Source organism: Thamnophis sirtalis, unplaced genomic scaffold, assembly GCF_051295495.1.
Source record: "Thamnophis sirtalis isolate CommonGarterSnake01/CBP01778 unplaced genomic scaffold, rThaSir2_p1.2 scaffold_9, whole genome shotgun sequence".
Lineage (NCBI taxonomy): Eukaryota > Metazoa > Chordata > Lepidosauria > Squamata > Natricidae > Thamnophis > Thamnophis sirtalis.
The window spans coordinates 18,681,574-18,699,788 of NW_028261389.1; the positions used below are offsets into that span (position 1 = coordinate 18,681,574).

An 18,215-nucleotide genomic window follows, 5' to 3' on the forward strand; every position below is an offset into this window, starting at 1 on the left:
CCCTAGTGCCACATAACTGAGTGAGCTCCCGTTACTTGTCCCAGCTTCTGCCAACCTAGCAGTTTGAAAGCATGTAAAAATGCAAATAGAAAAATAGGGACCACTTTGGTGGGAAGGTAATATCGTCCCAAGCTCCTTCGGCGTTTAGTCATGCCAGCCACATGATAACTGAGACGTCTTTGGACAGCGCTGGCTCTTTGGCTTTGAAATGGAGATGAGCACCACCCCCTAGAGTCGGGAACGACTAGCACATATGTGCAAGGGGAACCTTTACCTTTAATTACTGTTAAATGCATTTATGAACCGTAATGCTTATGGAGATCAAATTACTTGAATTTTTATTAAACAAATCAACTCTCCTCTAGCATTAGCTTTTTTGAAGTAACCTAAATAACCCAATTGAGAATTTGAATATATAATGGAGGGCAAAGTCTATACTAGAGGGCAAATTAACATTAACATTAACAAATCTACCTAAAATAGTTTTGAGAGCCAGCATCTCTGTCTCCCTCCTTCCCCCCGTTCAATATCTTTCCTTCTTTCTAGAGGTCTCAGTAAAGATACAGTAACACCACAGGAAAAACCTGAACCACAATTCTTTGCGCTCAAGCCTTTCCATCATTTTACAATGTTTAATATACTCCTTTTCCTAAAAAAATGGTAGTACAGTGTTTCCCTGAAAATAAGACTGAGTCTTATATTAATTTTTGTTCCAAAAGACAAATTAGGGCTTATTTTCTGGTTAGGTCTTTTTTTTCCAGGAAATACAGTACTAAATGCATCTGTCTGGTTGACGATCTTAACTGGGTCTTATTTTGGGGGTAGGGCTTATGAGCATCCTGAAAAATCATGCTAGGGCTTATTTTCCAGTTGGGTCTTATTTTGGAGGAAACAGGGTACTATTATTGAGCAGAATCATTCAGCGTGTTCTAAGAGTTGTAAATTATTTCCTGAGAAGAAGCACTTCTGCATTGATGCCCTTTGCCCTAATTGGTATATGATTTCTTTTTTTTCCCCCAGGCCCTGCAACGAGCCAGTCAAATTATTGCAGAGATTAGAGAAACACATCTTTGGTGAACAAACAAGAGACTTGAAAAGGGCTAGGTGTTATATACTAATGAAACTCCATGTGTATCGCAGCATGTAAAGTCTGCTTATATCAAGAAGTTTGGTTCAGTTGTCGATGGACAGAAAAGCATCCTATACTTTGCAAAGCAAATAATATTTAATCAACATTACCCCAACGGCTGTTTTCTGATGCAAAGAAACAACCTTGTTTTATGTGGGACTGAATTAAGTTAAAATTGAGGAGGGGAAAGCTAGGTTAAAATCCCAGTGCCTGGTTTGGTTAAATTAGTTGCCTGTGAATAGGATGAGCAGTGTAGTATTGTGATGTAGCTTTTTCAGCTGCTTTTGCAATATCAGTTTTTAACCATGAAAGACAGACCCTGCAATATTTAATTATGAATTTAATTGCATGCCCTTGTTCTCAAGCAGATGAACAGTACAGGAGAAATATTGCCTCTTAGCCATGTGATATGTAAGCTCAAACGTCTGGTATTACTGAACTTTTCTCTTTGTTATAGAAATATGGAATATTTGATTAGTCAGCTGAGGAACAGTAGAATTGGCAAGAAATTTCCATTCACCAAATTCTTCTGGATGGGACCAAAAACCTGGGACCGTTCCCTTAAAATACCAGGCTTTAAAAAAATAAGTGGAAATAGTATGAAAGATCATGTCTCTCTTAATAATCTTTAAAAAAGAACACTAAAGGCAGCTGTCCATCACATCAACTTGGATCACCAGAACATATTACTGCCTTAAAAAAAAAAAACAGCAGTGATACAGCCAATTTGTTTGACTTCTCTACTATGACCAGCAAAATCAACAATGGCATACTGATCCCTGAATATTTTATTATTTTAAAGCACAACACATCACAATTTCTTTCCTTTTTAAAGGAAGCATATTAACTGTGGCGTTTGAAATGAATATTTCTAGCTTCCTTTGAGCAGCACACATTAGGAAGTAGGCACAGTGCTTTCTTCCATGCATACTAGTGGAAAACCAATTTTTGCCTGATAGCGTCAACGTAACAGGCTAAAAAGAAGTTGACCTAAATCATTTGACACCGGACATTTTTAATATTCAGTAAGTTTGAAAGTATATGAGTTCCGCCCTTATTTTACACTGAAACATAGTTGCATTTACTGCTCTTAAATATGTCTCTGTGTTCAGATTTATTCCAGAAATTCACATCCACGTACAGGTTAATCACATGAAAAATAAAATTGTGTTTGAATCTCATTTGTGGCCTTTGCAAATCTGTGGAACTAGGTGGTCTTGAATTTACTGCTATGCCAGGATTCTAGCAGAGTTCAATGAATTGCACTAGTATGAGTTAGAAGTACTATAGTATTGTATCTCTTTGCCCAGTCATTACCCCATAAACACACACAAGCACACAAAACCTAGACTGTTGTTTGCTTTACACAAGTGTCTTGATAGCAGTATCAACTCACAAACAAGCAATTACACATTATTCCATTACTCTTAGGATATGCCCAAATTAACCTCGGGGGAAATTATTCTGTTTTAGAGAAACTTTGGAAGAAATACTGTTTTCTTGTTTATATTAATTTCTGATTGGATCCTGCCTTTAAGAGCTGTGGGTTAGAATGCAGTCCTGCAGGCTACTTCTGCTGACTGCCAGCAGTTTGGCAGTTCAATTCGCATCGACTCAAGGTTCTTCCGAGGTGGGTAAAATGAGGACCCAGTTGTTGGGGGCAATTGGCTGTCTTTGTAAACCACTTAGAGAGGGATGTAAAGCACTGTGAACTGGTATATAAATCTAAGTGTTATTGGTGTTAAGGGGGAACATCCAACTGGATTTAAATATTTTTCATTGCATAAGTAACATGTTCTTGAAAATTTTTGCATTGATCCGTGACTGAGAGATGTGGATGTTGGAAGTTTCCATTGCATCTTCAAAAGTAAACAAGAACAGGGGTCAGATTAAACATGTTAACCCATCACTGATAAAAATCTATCTCGCTCTAAAAGTAATGTGAAAGATAATTTTGAAGGCAAAGCTCATATTTATTGCAATATTTAATACCCAGTTTTTTTGTTGTAAGTTGTTCTAAATTACATCGATACAGGCAGTTCCAAGTACTAACAACAGCTCTGAATCAATTCAAGTGGAGTGATATTGAGATGGGCCAACACAACTGCTTTTGGAAGGCCTGGCATATGACAACTTTCTTCAGATTACACTGATCCATCTTTATGGTTATGGTCTGCTAAATTTTGAGAAGTAGCTCTTTTGGAACAGGAATTGTTTCTGATGTTCCAAGTAAACCCCTTCTCTACCAGGGAAGAAGACGGAATGTTTCCCAAAACGTTCCATTCCCAGTACATGTTTTACACAATACTTATTACTGGCTCAATTTCTATAATTTTCAATATTCTTGATACAATAGAAAGTATGAAATGTATGTCAAGGCAAGGCATTTTTTAATATTATAGCGCTGGATCAGATCACAGTAAGTTTTACAGAAATATTTCTTCTTTAATAGATTTTCTGGGTCTAAAACAATGTAAACCCCATCTTCTAGAGCAAACATTGCAAAGATAAATGGTTTGCGTTTGAACCTACGTAAACTGAAGATTATGCACAGACAATTTGTGAGTTGCTTATAACTGTAAATAATTCTGTAAAATTGATAGTTTTGTACCAATAAATTACCTTTTAAAGTATGGTCAGTTTTAGTAATCACTTGTCAAGGCAGTTGAGTGAAGCTTCAGTAAATGCAAGTATTTTAATTGCTTTGAATAGTTGTAACTATAATACTGTTTCCCCGAGAATAAGACAGTGTCTTATTTTCTTTTGACTCCCGAAATAAGCACTTGGCCTTGTTTTTGGGGAGGTCTTATTCTTTTTGAGGTGCATGAGACGGCGAGCAGGGTCACCTCGTGGCTGCTGTTATGTTGCAATATTTTGGGGGAGGGCTTATTTTAGCGCATGTGCTCAAAAGCCCAATTGGGCTTATTATCCGGGGAGGTCTTATTTTCAGGGAAACAGGGTAGAAGTAGTTGCTTAGATTTGTTTAAAAAGAAGTGTAGCCCAAATTTTTCTACTACTACTGTTTTTTCCAATCCTTTATTAATGAAGTGTCTAAGGAGGATAAATGCATGAAGTAAATACAATTATAATATAGCTTTGTGAAACAATATTCTAGAAAGTAGGAAGCAATATATCAAATCTCCTTGGAAGATGTGGACATTAGCAATTCTGGTTCTTGTGGACAGTAAGATCCAAAAAACTATTTAATTGCCAGCATATGATTAGCACTCTCCACTATTACAGACTGGGCATGTCAGATTAAACTACAAATCTGATTCCAATTATATAAATGCAATTTATGGCTACAGCCCAGCACTGCTGTTGATGAATAGCAATTTGATAGAAACAGGGTTCAGAGAAAACTAAGCTTTAATCAAAAGCAAGCTGGGAAAGCGGTAAAGGCAGCATTTGGTTATTGCAAAATATATGTAATATCTTACTTGGAAAGCATAGGATATATAAAGCTTCTGCTGTTTTTCATAATATATATTTTCAGTTAGATTAGATCTCAAAGCTAAGTTATAATAAAATTAACATTTCTCACCTATCCCAGTATTTGTTTTGAAACTGAAATTACTGATGTTTTGAAGCTGAAACTACTGATGTTTTGAAGCTGAAACTACTTAGCTGCATTTTTCAAGGCATTCTCATATATTTTTTTGTCCAAACTGTCCATCCCATAAAATGACACTAAATAGAATAGGAAGAATTATTTATTGGCCCAGTGAGAGTGGATACATAAGGGATTTGTCTCTGGTACAAAAGCTCTCAGCATATTATCTTAGAAAATACTGAACAAAATTACTTAAGAGTTTAGACTAGGCCATTTTACCTAAAGCTTGTAATTCAAATAATAATGCAACTAGTAAGTCTTTGAAAATTCGCTTTAATGTCCTTATTGCAGAGAATATTTCCACAATGATTTATACATTTAAATTCCATTATAACTGAAACCATTACATATAGTTTATGATTGAATGATGAAATAAAACACCATCCGTTTCCCAAATGATTCTGTAGGTAAGCAGGTCTCACTCAGTGAGAAAAAACACTTTACACAACTGCTCGGCTGTCCTTCATGTGTACTCCTGTATGTTATGCTTTTCTGCTATTTTTGAAGAAAGGTGACCCCCTCATAATTTACTACAAACCTTAATGTCACTCTTCATGTGACAACTGAAGCCATTTTACAATATAATAGTTCTTCTTTCCAATCCTCAATAGTGATAAGCCATTACTGAGAATATGTTGTCCAAGAATAAGTACAGCTTCAGGATTAGTTTCTGTAATATGGTTTATAGAAACTGCACCAACTGTTATGTCACGGTATCTGGAAGAAGAAATTGTATGGTTAGACTTGCTGCTAACAAATCTCAGATTGTTTAAAACAGGTGTCAAAACTGTGGGCCAGATGCGTCATGTGCTGGACACGCCCACCCCTGGTTTAGTGAAGGGAGGGAAAGCTGTAATGTCACATGACATGCTGCGAGTTTGACAACCCTGGTTTAGAAGCAGTCAGCATTTATCAGGAAGCATTTATCAGCAAGTAGGGCAGATTTGTTATTTTTAAAACTTGGAAAAAAAAGAGACCCTATATTCTGATAGAAAGGAAGGATCTCCTACCCACACATGACCATCACTTCTGCTAGCTTCCCAGGCCTCCTGCAGCTCCAAGGATCTCCCTGACCTCTACTACCTACCTGTGACACCCCTTCATTCTTTATTTAGGACCCACAGTGTTTCCCACTTAATGACCCCTATGTCTTAGGGTTATGACAGCCATTGGTAGCATATCCGCTAGCCGTGATGACAAACCTATGACACGTATGCCCAAAATGGCACACGGAGTTATGTTGGCTGTCATGTGTGGCAGTGCCCGTTCTGGGTTTTTGGCGCACATGACAATCAGCTGTTTTTTGCATATGCGGCAGTGCCAGAGCTGGTCTTCTGGTTACCGTTGTGCGCATGCGCACCGGCCAACTGATTGCCAAGTGCGCATGCACGCAAGTATCTGGAAGACAAGCTGGCAGGTGCGTATGCACACGCTGGAAACCAGAAGTTCATTTCCCGCCATATGCATGCCCACTTGGCAGCTTCTCCTCTGGGGCGTGTCCCCGACGAGCGAGGGTGCCATCACTGTCCTATAGAGAGCAGAAGTATAAAGAGACAAAAAAACTCACTTACCCCTTTGGTCCATCTGCAATTGCATTAGCTTTTCGACACAAATCAAGTACTGTTGTTCCAGGTTCAAGTAGCATCTCTATGTAAGGTGCTTCTCTAAAGAGCTCCTGTAGCTCTTTGTCAGACATACTTTCTAATGCATCCACATTGCTGTGATAAATGGCCCTTGTACATCTGGTAATAAAGAAGTAGATATCAAAATGCCAATATCTGCTACACTGGTTTTTCTCAATTTAGGCAGAGCAATCACGTACTTCTAGCATTTATAATCATCCAACTGGAAAAATACCAGGAATAATGACTGCTTCATGTCTTCTCCCTCACTTTAAAAAACAAACATCTGCTGCTCCCAGTGGGAGAAACTATTTTCATGTTGGGGATAAGTAGGTTTGGAGCCCTGGAAAAACTTCAGTTCCAAAGTTCCTTTGCACCTATTGTGTGCCTCAACATCCCTGTGCACCATTTGCAAAATAAATGACAAGAAAGTGTCCTTATGTTAGATTTTCCTTTCTTGGTTTAGATGTCTCCAATTTGGGATGCAGAAATTAAGGATGGGAAATCCAGAATTTAATTGCCTCTGTTTTTGCTATCTGTAAAGCTACAGCCCTTGCTTATATATCCACTAGTGCTGATAACCTGGTGTTGCCCGGGTATTTATTTATAGGGGAAAAATGTCCGGACCAAACATAATTTCTAATGTTGGATTTTCCCCCTTACCAGAGGGAACCCCCTTGTGGAGTACTGTGAAGCCGTTACCATAGCAGCTCCACTGCACTGTACAGTAGAAGTCATTTTACGGTACAACAGGCTGTATTGTAACAGAACACACACATTGAGGGTGTTAGGGGTGTCTTACCCCCACAGTATTAGTTTCCAGATAGTAAGTCATCTGTGTACCAAGTTTGATTGAAATTCCTCAAGGTGTTCCAGAGTTATGCTGGAACACACACGCACACACACAGCCATTTTATATATATATATATATATATATATAATCTGTATATATATATATATATATATACAGATTAACAGGACTTTTGTCCAGCACATGAGGTATAACAAATTCAATCTGTCTTTACCTCTTGGCAGATTCCAGACCATTCTTGCCATGAACAAGCTTAGTTACTTCAGCAGCAAGCCTCTTCTGAGGTCCCCGTTTCTCACGTTCTTTAGCATGCACTTGCATGATATGATCAATTTCCAAACCAGAAAGGAAAGTAAAAAGCTTCAAATACCTTAAAGAGAGAATATAGCATTATTTTGCTTTAGTGTCACGTAGTACAGATTAATCTATAATGCGCAATTTAAAAGAGACAAATACATTGTTTCTAGAAATATTGAAAATACAACCTGACACTACCAGTAATTGTTTCTGATCAGATAGAACTAAAATAATATGACAAACCACAGTAAATGCAGAGAAATTCAACTCTGAAAATTGGGGTATGTTTTGAAAATCAGGAATGTATTATTTGTATTGTAATTTACACAGCAAGCAGTGAAGCTGTTAATCTTTGTTATTCATCAACCCATAAAATTGAGGATGTGTTTTAAGTATTTAATTTTAAAGTTTATCAGATTATTCAGTTGATCAATTAGAACAGAGCTAGGCTCTTTGGGTGTCAAAAGTACTACTTGCTGAAGTTTGAGATGGTATAAACAGGTGGCACGCGGAGCCATTTGTCCGGTTCCAGTTTGCTCGTAGGGCCGGTTTTAGCCTTCTGGAGCCTTCCCTGAAGGCTCCAGAGGGCAAAAAAACGACCCTACAAGCAAGCCAGAAGTCCATTCCTAAACTTCTGGTTTGCCTATAAGGCCAGTTTTTCACACTCTGGAGGCTTCAGGAAAGCTCCTGAAGCCTCTGGAGGGCCTCCGGGGGAGCGGGGAGGCTGTTTTCACCCTTCCCGGGCTCCTATAAAACCTCTGAAGCCTCCGGAGGGTGAAAAAAGCACACCAAAAATGTGTGTGGGGGGGTGCTGGTTGTGCGCACATGCACGCTGGGTCGTGCATTATGGGTATGGCACGCCCGCATACACACACCCTGCGCTCCCCCCGCTTTTGGCACGCAAGCCACTAAAGGTTCGCCATTACTGGTATAAACCAATTGTGAGGAGTGCTCTAAGGATCTTTTTTTAAAAAAAACAACTACCACATATATTCTAACTTCTAGGACATTCAAGGCGAGTATTTTTTCTCTCACTCCAACTTGATTGTCACAACAATCCCGTGAAACAAGTTAAAGAAATGCAATCTTCTGCCTTTTATATGCAGACATTATTGGAGATGTAAATAGAAGCAATTAGAAAGCATTTGGGTACCTATTTGTGCTAAATTGAAAGAAAATGAGCTCTATGACTATAAAGCTTTGAATTCTGGTTTCCTCCGTTGATAGTCCAGCATCCTACAAATCATCCTTCTAGCAGTCCTTTTGTTCTTAGCAGGAAAATAACTTGCCATGTAGAAATAGACTTGCCTTTCAACAGTGGCATCTGGCTGTCTGACAAAGAACTGATACAGTTCAAAAGGAGAAGTTCTATTTCTGTTAAGCCAAACTGCATTCCCAGATGATTTTCCCAGCTTATCTCCAGTAGTACTTGTAATAAGAGGCACAGTTATTCCATATACATCTTTGTCAGTTACTCTAAAGAGAACAAAAATGAAAATGTCAAGTTATTTGTCAACAGAGCTGGATAGACATTTGATACTATCTGACCGATCATATCAAACACTGGACACAACATGGACAAATTCATGCGTAATATTTTCAGAAGTGGTTTGCTGCTGCCTTCTTCCTAGGTCCGAATGACTGGTTCATTTTCCATTCTGACTTCCATGCCCAAGGTCTGATTAAAACTCAGCTTTTCCTGCCTTAGTGCCTAGTGCCTTAACCACAAGACCAGGGGTGTCAAATGTGGTGCACGAGCTGAATCCGGTCCCAGGGTGCTTAGATCTGGCCCAAGGGGCCAGTCTGGAAATAGCAAAGGAGCGGCCCACGATGCCTCTGCTAGCAAAAATGGGGCATGGGGGGACACTACCCCCCCCAAGTGCTTTTGGCCTCCAGAGAGGCCCAAAATGAGGCCTTTGAAGTGCTGCAGGTGGCCTTCCAGGCCCAAAACTGGGCCTCCGGAGTGCTACAAGAGGCCATCCTTGACTCAGGTGGTTATAAAAAGGAGGAAAAGTAAAATATTTTACCTTTCAGGCTTGCAGGATTCTGCTACTATAGCCTATGTCAATAATTTCTAGTTATAATCTTCCTATGGAGCCAGTTTCTTTATCTGATTTCTCTCTCACACATAAAGTGATCAAGTAGATCAAGAAGTATTAAAAAACAAAATCACAGAAATGTATCTATTTTTATAAAATCATGTCTGTGGTGTTGCGGTCCCATGTCAGACCATGGCCACCCCCCCAACATCACCCCCAGCTCTCCAAGGTCAATCTCAATCCTGATGTAGCCCTCAATGAAATTGAGTTTGACACCCCTGCACTAGACAACTTATTGTTCCTATCACCCATCTCCTCCCACTTATGACTGCAAGACTCTAACTTTGTTGCTTGTATCCTTATGATTTATATTGCTATTGTCTCGATTGCTTATTTGTACCCTATGACTATCATTAAGTGTTATACCTTATGATTCTTAAGGAATGTATCTTGTCTTTTTATGTACAGAAAGCATATGCACCAAAGATAAATTCCTTGTGTGTCCAATAACATTTGGCCAATAAAGAATTCTATTATTCTATTCTATCCTATTTTTTTCCTATTCCTATTCCTATTCCCTATCCTAATTCTATTATTCTTATTCTAATTTAATCTATTTCTAATTCTATTCTATTCTTATATACCTTAGATTTATAGACTTAATATACCGCTTCACAGTCCACTGTTAATGTAAAGGACATGCTAACTCATCCCTTTGCAACATTTAAGATTTTCTGGGCACCCTGCAAATCTCCCCAACTCCTTCCTGTCTTACTTAGAGACGAGGTCGTAGCCAGACATGATATTGCCCAACTGGTCGGCTCCGCCCAGCTGAACGAGGCAGCCGTAGCGACGGTACAAATGCAGGAAGTCGTAAGCTTGAAGGGCCGGGTAGAGAAACTCGGCCAAGCCCATGCCTTCGGGGCTGCTCAAGCGAGCCTTGCAACTCTGCCGGCTCAGCAAGGTGCCCATCCGCAGGTGACCCCCGACTCCGGCCAGGAAGCTGAGGACCGTCTCGCTCTCCAGCCAGCTGGCGTTGTCCAGGAAATGGACGCTACCCAGGCGGTCGCCCTGCTCCTCGGGCCAGAAGAGCTCCCGGTGGTTCTGGAAGAGCCGCTGGAGCCCCTCGCGGAGGCCCCCCGCGCGCTCCCGCACCTGTTCGGCCGTCATGGCCTCCCGCGCTTTGGTGCGGCCGCTGGGGTCGCCCAGCTGCGCCGTGGCTCCTCCCACCAGGGCGATGACATGGTGGCCGGCCCGCTGGAAGTGCAGCAAACCCAGCACCGCCAGTAGGTGCCCGACGTGCAACGAGTCGGCCGTGGGGTCGAAGCCGCAGTAAGCCGTCACGGGAGGGCGGCCGGGCTGGAGGAGCTCGATGAGTTGCTCATCGGCGGGCTGAGGCGGGAAGACCTCCTGGAACAGACCGCGCTGGTACTGGGTGGCTAAGAGTCCCTTCGCTACGGGAGAGCCCGGCGTCGGACGAGCCTCTGGCTGCTGGTCGTGGCGCTGCCGCCGCGACGTCTGGGAAACCAGGAGTTGGGGTGGCGGCGGCGGCGCTGTTCTCCGAGCCGAAAGAAGCCATACGCGGCCGGCCCGGAGCGTGGCCGCCGCCATCTTATCTACGGAAAGTCCGCTGAGCGCGAGGCATGTCGGGATGGGGGCGGGGCCGAAGCGTCCATCCTCCTGGCGGCGGCGGTGGGCGGGGCGAAATCGCTGGCTCCAGAATCCTCACCATTGGAGCGTGAGGATCCTGGGATACTTCCTTGAGATTCCCACGTTTCCAAATTTGCTGGCTTGAAGGTGGTGGGAATCGGTTCCCCACTCCGCCCCCAAAGCAATGGCTTTAAGATTTAGACCTGCATTTTAGAATGGACTACAGCCTACTTCATCCCCTGTCGGATGAGCTTCCAAATGGGTTGTGAAGAGGGAGTGTTGGCTACACAGTATTGGGAAGAGTTTGGGAGAACTGCACTTTGATTCCTCTGTATCCAAAACTAGAGAAAGAAAGCTGTTTCTTTATATAGAATAGAATTATTTATTGGCCAAGTGTGATTGGACACACAAGGAATTTGTCTTTGGTGCAGATGCTCTCAGTGTACATAAAGAAAAATAAAATACATTCATCAAGGATCATAAGATACAATACTTACTGATAGTCATAGGTTACTAATAAGCAATCAAAGTATACTAGGAAACAAATTAAACAATATAAATTATAAAGATACAAGCAACATGGTGATAGTCATAAGCGGAAAAAGATAAGTACTAGGAAGGAAGAGAAGAATAGAAACAATAGAAGTAATAATAGAAGCCAACCAATCAACCAATTCTGCCATGTGGAATGTCATGCTATCCTCTTCCAGAATATTTACCTATCAATATAGACAGTAATGAGGATAACACAGCAGAAGCATCAGAAATGGGATCTTGTTTCCTTTGAAGAATAAAGATGGAAAGAAGCCTGGCTCACCCCCAAGAATAAAAGAAAACACATGCACAGAAAGAACTTCCCCTCTAATTTTTCCTCTCTTAATTGGCATCTACATTCATTTTTAGAAGGATGTAGACAATTCCATTATGGATCCCCAGAGTATATATGGGCACTTCACTCCCAGCAGGGATGGATGGAGTGATATTAAGAATGGAGTATGACTGTTTTGAAGTATGTGGGGATCTTGTACATTTTTTGATCTTAAAGGGTCATGCAGATTTCCACAGCAGCATTTTTTTTTGAAATGATCAGATTAATACCATAGAATTGGAGTTGGATGGCATCCTAGAGATCTACTTCAAACCCCTGCTTATTTTTGTATCCATTACAGCATCTCCCACAGATGATTCATCCAACCTTGGATTGAAGACCTCACCACACCATATGACAACCCATTCCGTTGGCTGATAGCTCATACAATCAGAGAGTTCCTTTTTATTACTTACACCCGATTTTAAAAGTTCCGGTTGCCACACCATTCACATGATCATATGATCACAATTCAGGTACCACATGACAGTTGTTCCATTCCACAGACATGGAATCACCATTTTCAAACTTCTCTGCCACAAGCAAAGTTAATGGGGAAGCCAGCAGGAAAGTTGCAAGTTTTTATTTTATTTGTATCTCGCTTTTATTATTTTTACAAATAACTCAAGGTGGCGAACATACCCAACGTACTTCCACCTCTTATTGTCCTCACAGCAACAACCCTATGAGGTGGGTTGGGCTGAGAAAGAATAATTGGCCAAGGTCATCCAGTTGGTTTTCACACCTAAGGCAAGACTAGAGCTCCTGGTCTCTCTTTCTAGCCTAGTGCCTTAACCACTAAACCAGGTGTCGGCAACCTTAAACACTCAAAGAGCCACAAAGGTCCTAACCGGAAGCCCTCTGTTCAATTTTGAAGCTGACCAGAAGTCCAGTTGCCCCACCGTAGTCTCTCCTAGCGCGACACCCTTTTTCCTCTACCTGTCCTAACCGAAAGCCCTATCAATTGTGTAGCTGACCGGCGACAGAGCCACAGCAGAGGGATGAAAGAGCCACATGCGGCTCCAGAGCCGCAGGTTGCTGACCCCTGCACTAGACCAAACTGGCTCCGGCAACTCCCCTCAGCCTCTCTTTGCTCCTGTGAGGTGCGCTGCACCCTGCTTTCCCCTCCCATGATGTCCTTACCTCCTTACTTGAGACACCCACTGCTTCCCGCTTTAGGACCCACATATTTTGGGATTAAAATGGCAGTCAGGACTCCCAGGATTGTTGCTAAGCAATGCAGTCATGTGATGTCACAATCTGTAACCGTCACTTAGCAATGAGGCAATACCAGTCCTAATTGCCGTTTAACCTGAGGACTATTTGTTTAAAAATCAGACTATAGTAAAAACTAACCCATTTTTTTATGGTTTACCAAAATTGTGAACTCTTTCCTTTTTGTAGAAATTAATCCTTATAATTCTTTTAGTACTGGATGTTTAGGGATTGTTTATTCTCACTTCCAAATTTATACTCTCTTACCTTTCCATGTTTATATATTTATCAATCCAATTTCCATGCTGCCCGTCTAAGGAAACACTGGATAGTGAACTAAAAAAGGCAAAGATTTCATTAAAATTTATTTTAATTATTAAATCAAAATGATTCAAAGAGGGTTTGGTCTGTCTAATAATTAAGGCACTGGTGTCAAACTTGCGACGTCATGTTGCCGTCGTGTGATGTATCATGAGATTTTTACCCCTTCATGGAGCTGGGGTGGGCGTGGCCTGTTTGTGACGCATTTGTCCCGCGCACTGCCATTTTGACACCCCTGAATTAAGGCATCAGGCTAGAAGCAAGGAGTCTGTGAGTTCTAGTCCCACCGTAGCCAAGAGAGTCAGCTGAGCAACTTTGGGCTAGTCACACTCTCAGCCCAGCTCACCTCACAGGGTTCTTGTGAGGGAAATAGGAGGAATATGTTTGTCACCTTGAGTTATTCATAAAAATAATAAAGGCATCAGGGGTAGGTTCCTGCCAGTTCTAACCTCTTCTATAGAAGAGGTTCCACAAATCTACAGTGCCATTTAGAACTGGTTCCAGCTCGCTCCCCCCGCCCGTTCACACATCATCAAGATGAAGAACGAGAGGAGGAATTCTGGGAGTTGAAGTCCACAAGTCTTAAAGCTGTCAAGTTTGAACACCCCTGGGTTTTCTTTTTTCTAAAGGGTTAGGGGTGCAAGGGTCTTGTAACTTGACAGCTTTAAGACTTGCATGCTTCAGTTTCTGAACCCACATTTTGGTTGCTAAGCAAGAGCATTGTTAAGTGAGTTTCACCACATTTTACAAGTTGGCCATGCCCACCCAGTCACATGGCCGGCAAGCCACTCCCACAAAGTAGGCCACACCTACAGAAGAGGTTCTAAAAAATTTTGAAACTCACCACTGAAAGGCATGTAATAAATAAATAAAATCAAAAGAAACCAAGCCAAGATCCAAAAGAAGCTCAGTGATCATTGACCACATATACCCATGCCAGAGCAAGTATGATTGACATACCAGCACTAATACCTAGGGAAGAATCAGGTGTTTACACTGCAATGGTCTCCAACCTTGGCAACTTTAAGACCTGTGGACTTCAACTCCCAGAGTTCCTCAGCCAGCTTTGCTGGCTGAGGAACTCTGGGAGTTGAAGTCCACAAGTCTTAAAGTTGCCAAGGTTGGAGACCACTGGATTACAGCCTTCTGAAAGGTCAATGCGGTTGGGGCCACCTATTTCTCTGGATTACAAAGGAGAAAGAAGCCTTACTTTGTCCTTTGACCTACCACTTGACACATTCGCAATGAAGAATCAGAGCATGCTTCATCCCAGCTTGAACAATGTATTTATTTAAATCTTAAAGTGGATAATACAAGTCTTAACTCATTGTAGCAAAGCACTAGCTAATTAACTTCAAAAAGTCTTTAACAGTTGCCAAATTTGAAAATCTATCTAGAGACATCCCAGCCTTCTCTCTTTCCAGGAGATGGCAGTATTGTATTTAGCCTCTAATTATGCCAGCATAGTTTTAATGGATTCTGATCACAGCATTTATTATAGATATTAATTAATTTCAATCAATCAGAATAGAGCTGGAAATGACCGTCGAGATCCTCTAGCCCAACCCCTGCTCTAGCAGGAGATATTTCAGGACAAGTGATTGTCCAATCTCTTCTTTAAAACCTCCAGTGATGAAGCACCTACAACTTCTGAAGACAAGCTGGTTGTCCTCACTGTTAGGAAATTTCTTCTTAATTCCAGGTTGCTTCTCCTCTTGATTAGTTCCCATCCATTGTTTTTTGGCTTGCCTTCTAGTGCTTTGGAAAATAAATGAGTTGAGTTTTTGGAAAAGGTTATTAGTAGCATAGTGCAAATGCGTCAGCATGCCTTCTATTCTCTAGAAATGTTGAATCATATTCTTAAGAATCTCATTATCGTTCATTGCCCTGAGTCACTTATTTGAAATGGGCACCTACCACTATAGAAAATAAATAAAACCATTTGTTCCATGAAGAATGTGGAATAACGGAGAGCACAGTATAAATACTCAAAAGGCTATACAATACAAATAAACCAACTATGTGCTCAATGGCAATTTTAAAATTTATAATTGTGGCTAAAAGTTACATCGAGAATTTTTGTTGTTGTTAGAAAAGGTGTAACTTTTTCTTTGTTTTCTGAGAATGGTTGAGATAAGATCAAGCCAAGACATACCATTTTGCTGTGTGAAAAGGAAGAGAGTTAGAACCTGAACAAGGAATGGGATTGTATAACCATCTATATTTATCTTTTTTTGCATGTAATTTAAGATTGCGCGCACGCGCGCGTGCGCACACACAGAGTCTATTGGGGGTGGGTGCCTTCAAAACAGTATTGACTTATAGCAGTGGTTCCCAAACTTGGCAACTTTAAGACTTGTGGACTTCAACTCCCAGAATTCTTGAGCCAGCAGAGCTGGCTGGAAAATTCTGGGAGTTGAAGTCCACAAGTCTTAAAGTTGCCAAGTTTGAGAACCACTGACTTATAGAGACTGCCTGAATTAGTACCTGCAGTTTTCCTGGTAAGGTTTTTCAGAAGTGGCTTGCCATTGCCTCTTTCCTAGGCCTGAGAAAGAATGACTGGCTGAAGATTACCCAACTGGTTTTGTGCCTAAGGTGGGATCAGACTTCATGGTCTCCTAGTTTTTAGCTTGGTGCCTTAATCATTACACCAAACTGGCCTCTATTCATCAGTAGCAATAGCTAGGTTTTTAAGATAATAATGACTGTTTTTTAAAAAATCTAATTCCAACTAATGTTGGAAAAAGTTCAGCAACTCTAAAATATCTGAGGTGTGAGAGGCCAAGAACAAGGGAAGAAGAGTTCATGGATTTTGATTGGTACTTTTCAAAGTGAGTCATTTTCCATTTTGAAGAGGTCTCAAAATGACCATTGCTGAGAATTCTGGAAACTGAAAATGAGATTATTTTTATATTGAGGAAAACCTGTATACTGCACGAGTGAGAAGGCTATTAATGATTAATGACTACATGTTTAAAAAAAGAATACTTAAGGATCTCAGGGACATAACATTCTCACAACGATCTGACAGAAGGTAAGGGCAAAATCATTTTAAAAATTGGAGTATTTTTAAAAAAAAGAAATATCAATGCACTAATTTTACTAGGAACATAAGTATTTTAAGCCCCACTTGTCAGAACATTACAGTTAAACTGTAATCTTATATTTCTGAAATCTACCTTTGAGTAGAATTAAAGTTATGAATAGACAGGTTTATTCTATTATAGACAAGTTGTCTATCGCTGTTTACTGAACTATTTTTAAAAGTAAAATGATGGCCTTTTCACTTCATTCCAATTTCAGTTTCTATTTAGTAAGATATTTTTTTTGAAATGACCATGAATGGATCTGGTTGCTTGTGGAATGAGCTAATCTCTGTTCCAAGTATCTTGGGGTCAAAATGTCACCTCTTTTAAAACATTGTTAGATTTATTAGATGCTTCTTCAGACAGATCCCACCCTTTGTTTGAAAGGTATGCCAAAACACATTTTTTCCCCAACTGACAAAACATTTTCTCTTTCCAGTCTTATATTCTGATTTTTTCCCCCTGCTTTTAAAAGTACCAATCAGCTCCTCTCAGAACTAATTTTGCGTACCTGGTAGGTTTGTAAGTTAAACATAATGTAGACTTTATGTTTTTAATTCCTATAGAAGCATTCTGGAAATATAACCCTATTTTGTAATTATTATTTTTTATTCATCAGATCCATTTATAGAGCTGCCAGAGTGAGGTGTGATTGACAGGGTAATGTACAAAATTGAAAACAACAAATAACAATCAAAACCATTGAATTAAATCTCATACCCCCCCCCCCAACTTCAAACAACAAAACACACAGCAGAAATCGTTAGAGACTGTCAAAATAAGAGTTAAACCTCCCAACGCAATGCCTAGGAGAAAAAACAGATCTTCAATACCTTCTGAAAATCAGGCAGGGTCCAGACCATCTGAATATTAGCAATGCTGTTCCATTTTGTAGGCGTATTGACAGAGAAGAGTCTTCTGGGTTTCACCAGACAGGATTACTTAAATGATGGGATCTGGAGAATACCCAACTTGTCAGATTTTATTGGATGGGCAAAATTAATTGGAGACAGGAGATTCCACAGATCACTACATCCTGTACCGCAAAAGGTTTCATAGGGAAAATATCGGCACCTTGAACTCCATTTGGGAGCCCATTGCAGCTTGCGAAACAATGATGTTGTCAGGCCTGCAACCATGTTCCTTTTGGATCTTTGGCCTGCCACACTTCTATTATTCTACTATGCTGTTTCTATAGTGGAGAATTGGGAGGGGGAATAATACGGAGTAGAATGTCACGTAGCCAAAATAAAATTCCTTTCTAGAAAGTCAAGGTCATCCTTTGTCTTGGCACCTCTGCAGCTGACCGGAACTGGATGGGTAGAACTGCCAGCATGGCAGTGGAAGATTGGACCCTGTGATGGACTTGGGGGTGTGGGGGCAAGATCATGAACTTTAACTTGGGTGGGGAAAACTGAGAAGCTTCAGATTCGCGTTTTCCCAGGTGCGCCAACATGGCTCTCTTAATAAATTGGAACTTTGAGCAATACTTGGCCTTGGACTCTGATTTAATTTTGGATGCTATTTGGAACTCTGACAGATGTTGCTGTTGGCTTTTCAAGGT

At 40.7% G+C, this 18,215-nt stretch overlaps 2 protein-coding genes across 5 annotated transcripts in view; one reads left to right on the forward strand and one right to left on the reverse strand.

Moving 5' to 3' along the window:
* Positions 1 to 2,310, forward strand: part of DNM1L (dynamin 1L) — a 46,075-nt gene extending 43,765 nt beyond the window's left edge. For 3 of the 4 annotated variants that reach the window (XM_014053115.2, XM_014053112.2, XM_014053114.2), the window contains one exon: positions 1,021 to 2,310. In XM_014053115.2, the coding sequence (XP_013908590.2) occupies positions 1,021 to 1,077 (57 nt within the window). In that variant the 3' untranslated portion in view covers positions 1,078 to 2,310. The remainder of the gene's footprint in view (positions 1 to 1,020) is intronic. The other variant, XM_087722987.1, reaches the window with a different exon arrangement.
* A 2,688-nt stretch (positions 2,311 to 4,998) lies between these two features.
* YARS2 (tyrosyl-tRNA synthetase 2) lies at positions 4,999 to 11,130 on the reverse strand. The gene is made up of 5 exons (XM_014068396.2): positions 10,287 to 11,130; positions 8,781 to 8,948; positions 7,390 to 7,545; positions 6,314 to 6,484; positions 4,999 to 5,459 (listed from the first exon to the last, which is right to left on the reverse strand). The coding sequence occupies exons 1-5, from the start codon at positions 11,120 to 11,122 to the stop codon at positions 5,288 to 5,290; spliced, it is 1,503 nt and encodes a 500-aa protein (XP_013923871.2). The 5' UTR covers positions 11,123 to 11,130; the 3' UTR covers positions 4,999 to 5,287.
* Positions 11,131 to 18,215: the final 7,085 nt, after the last annotated feature.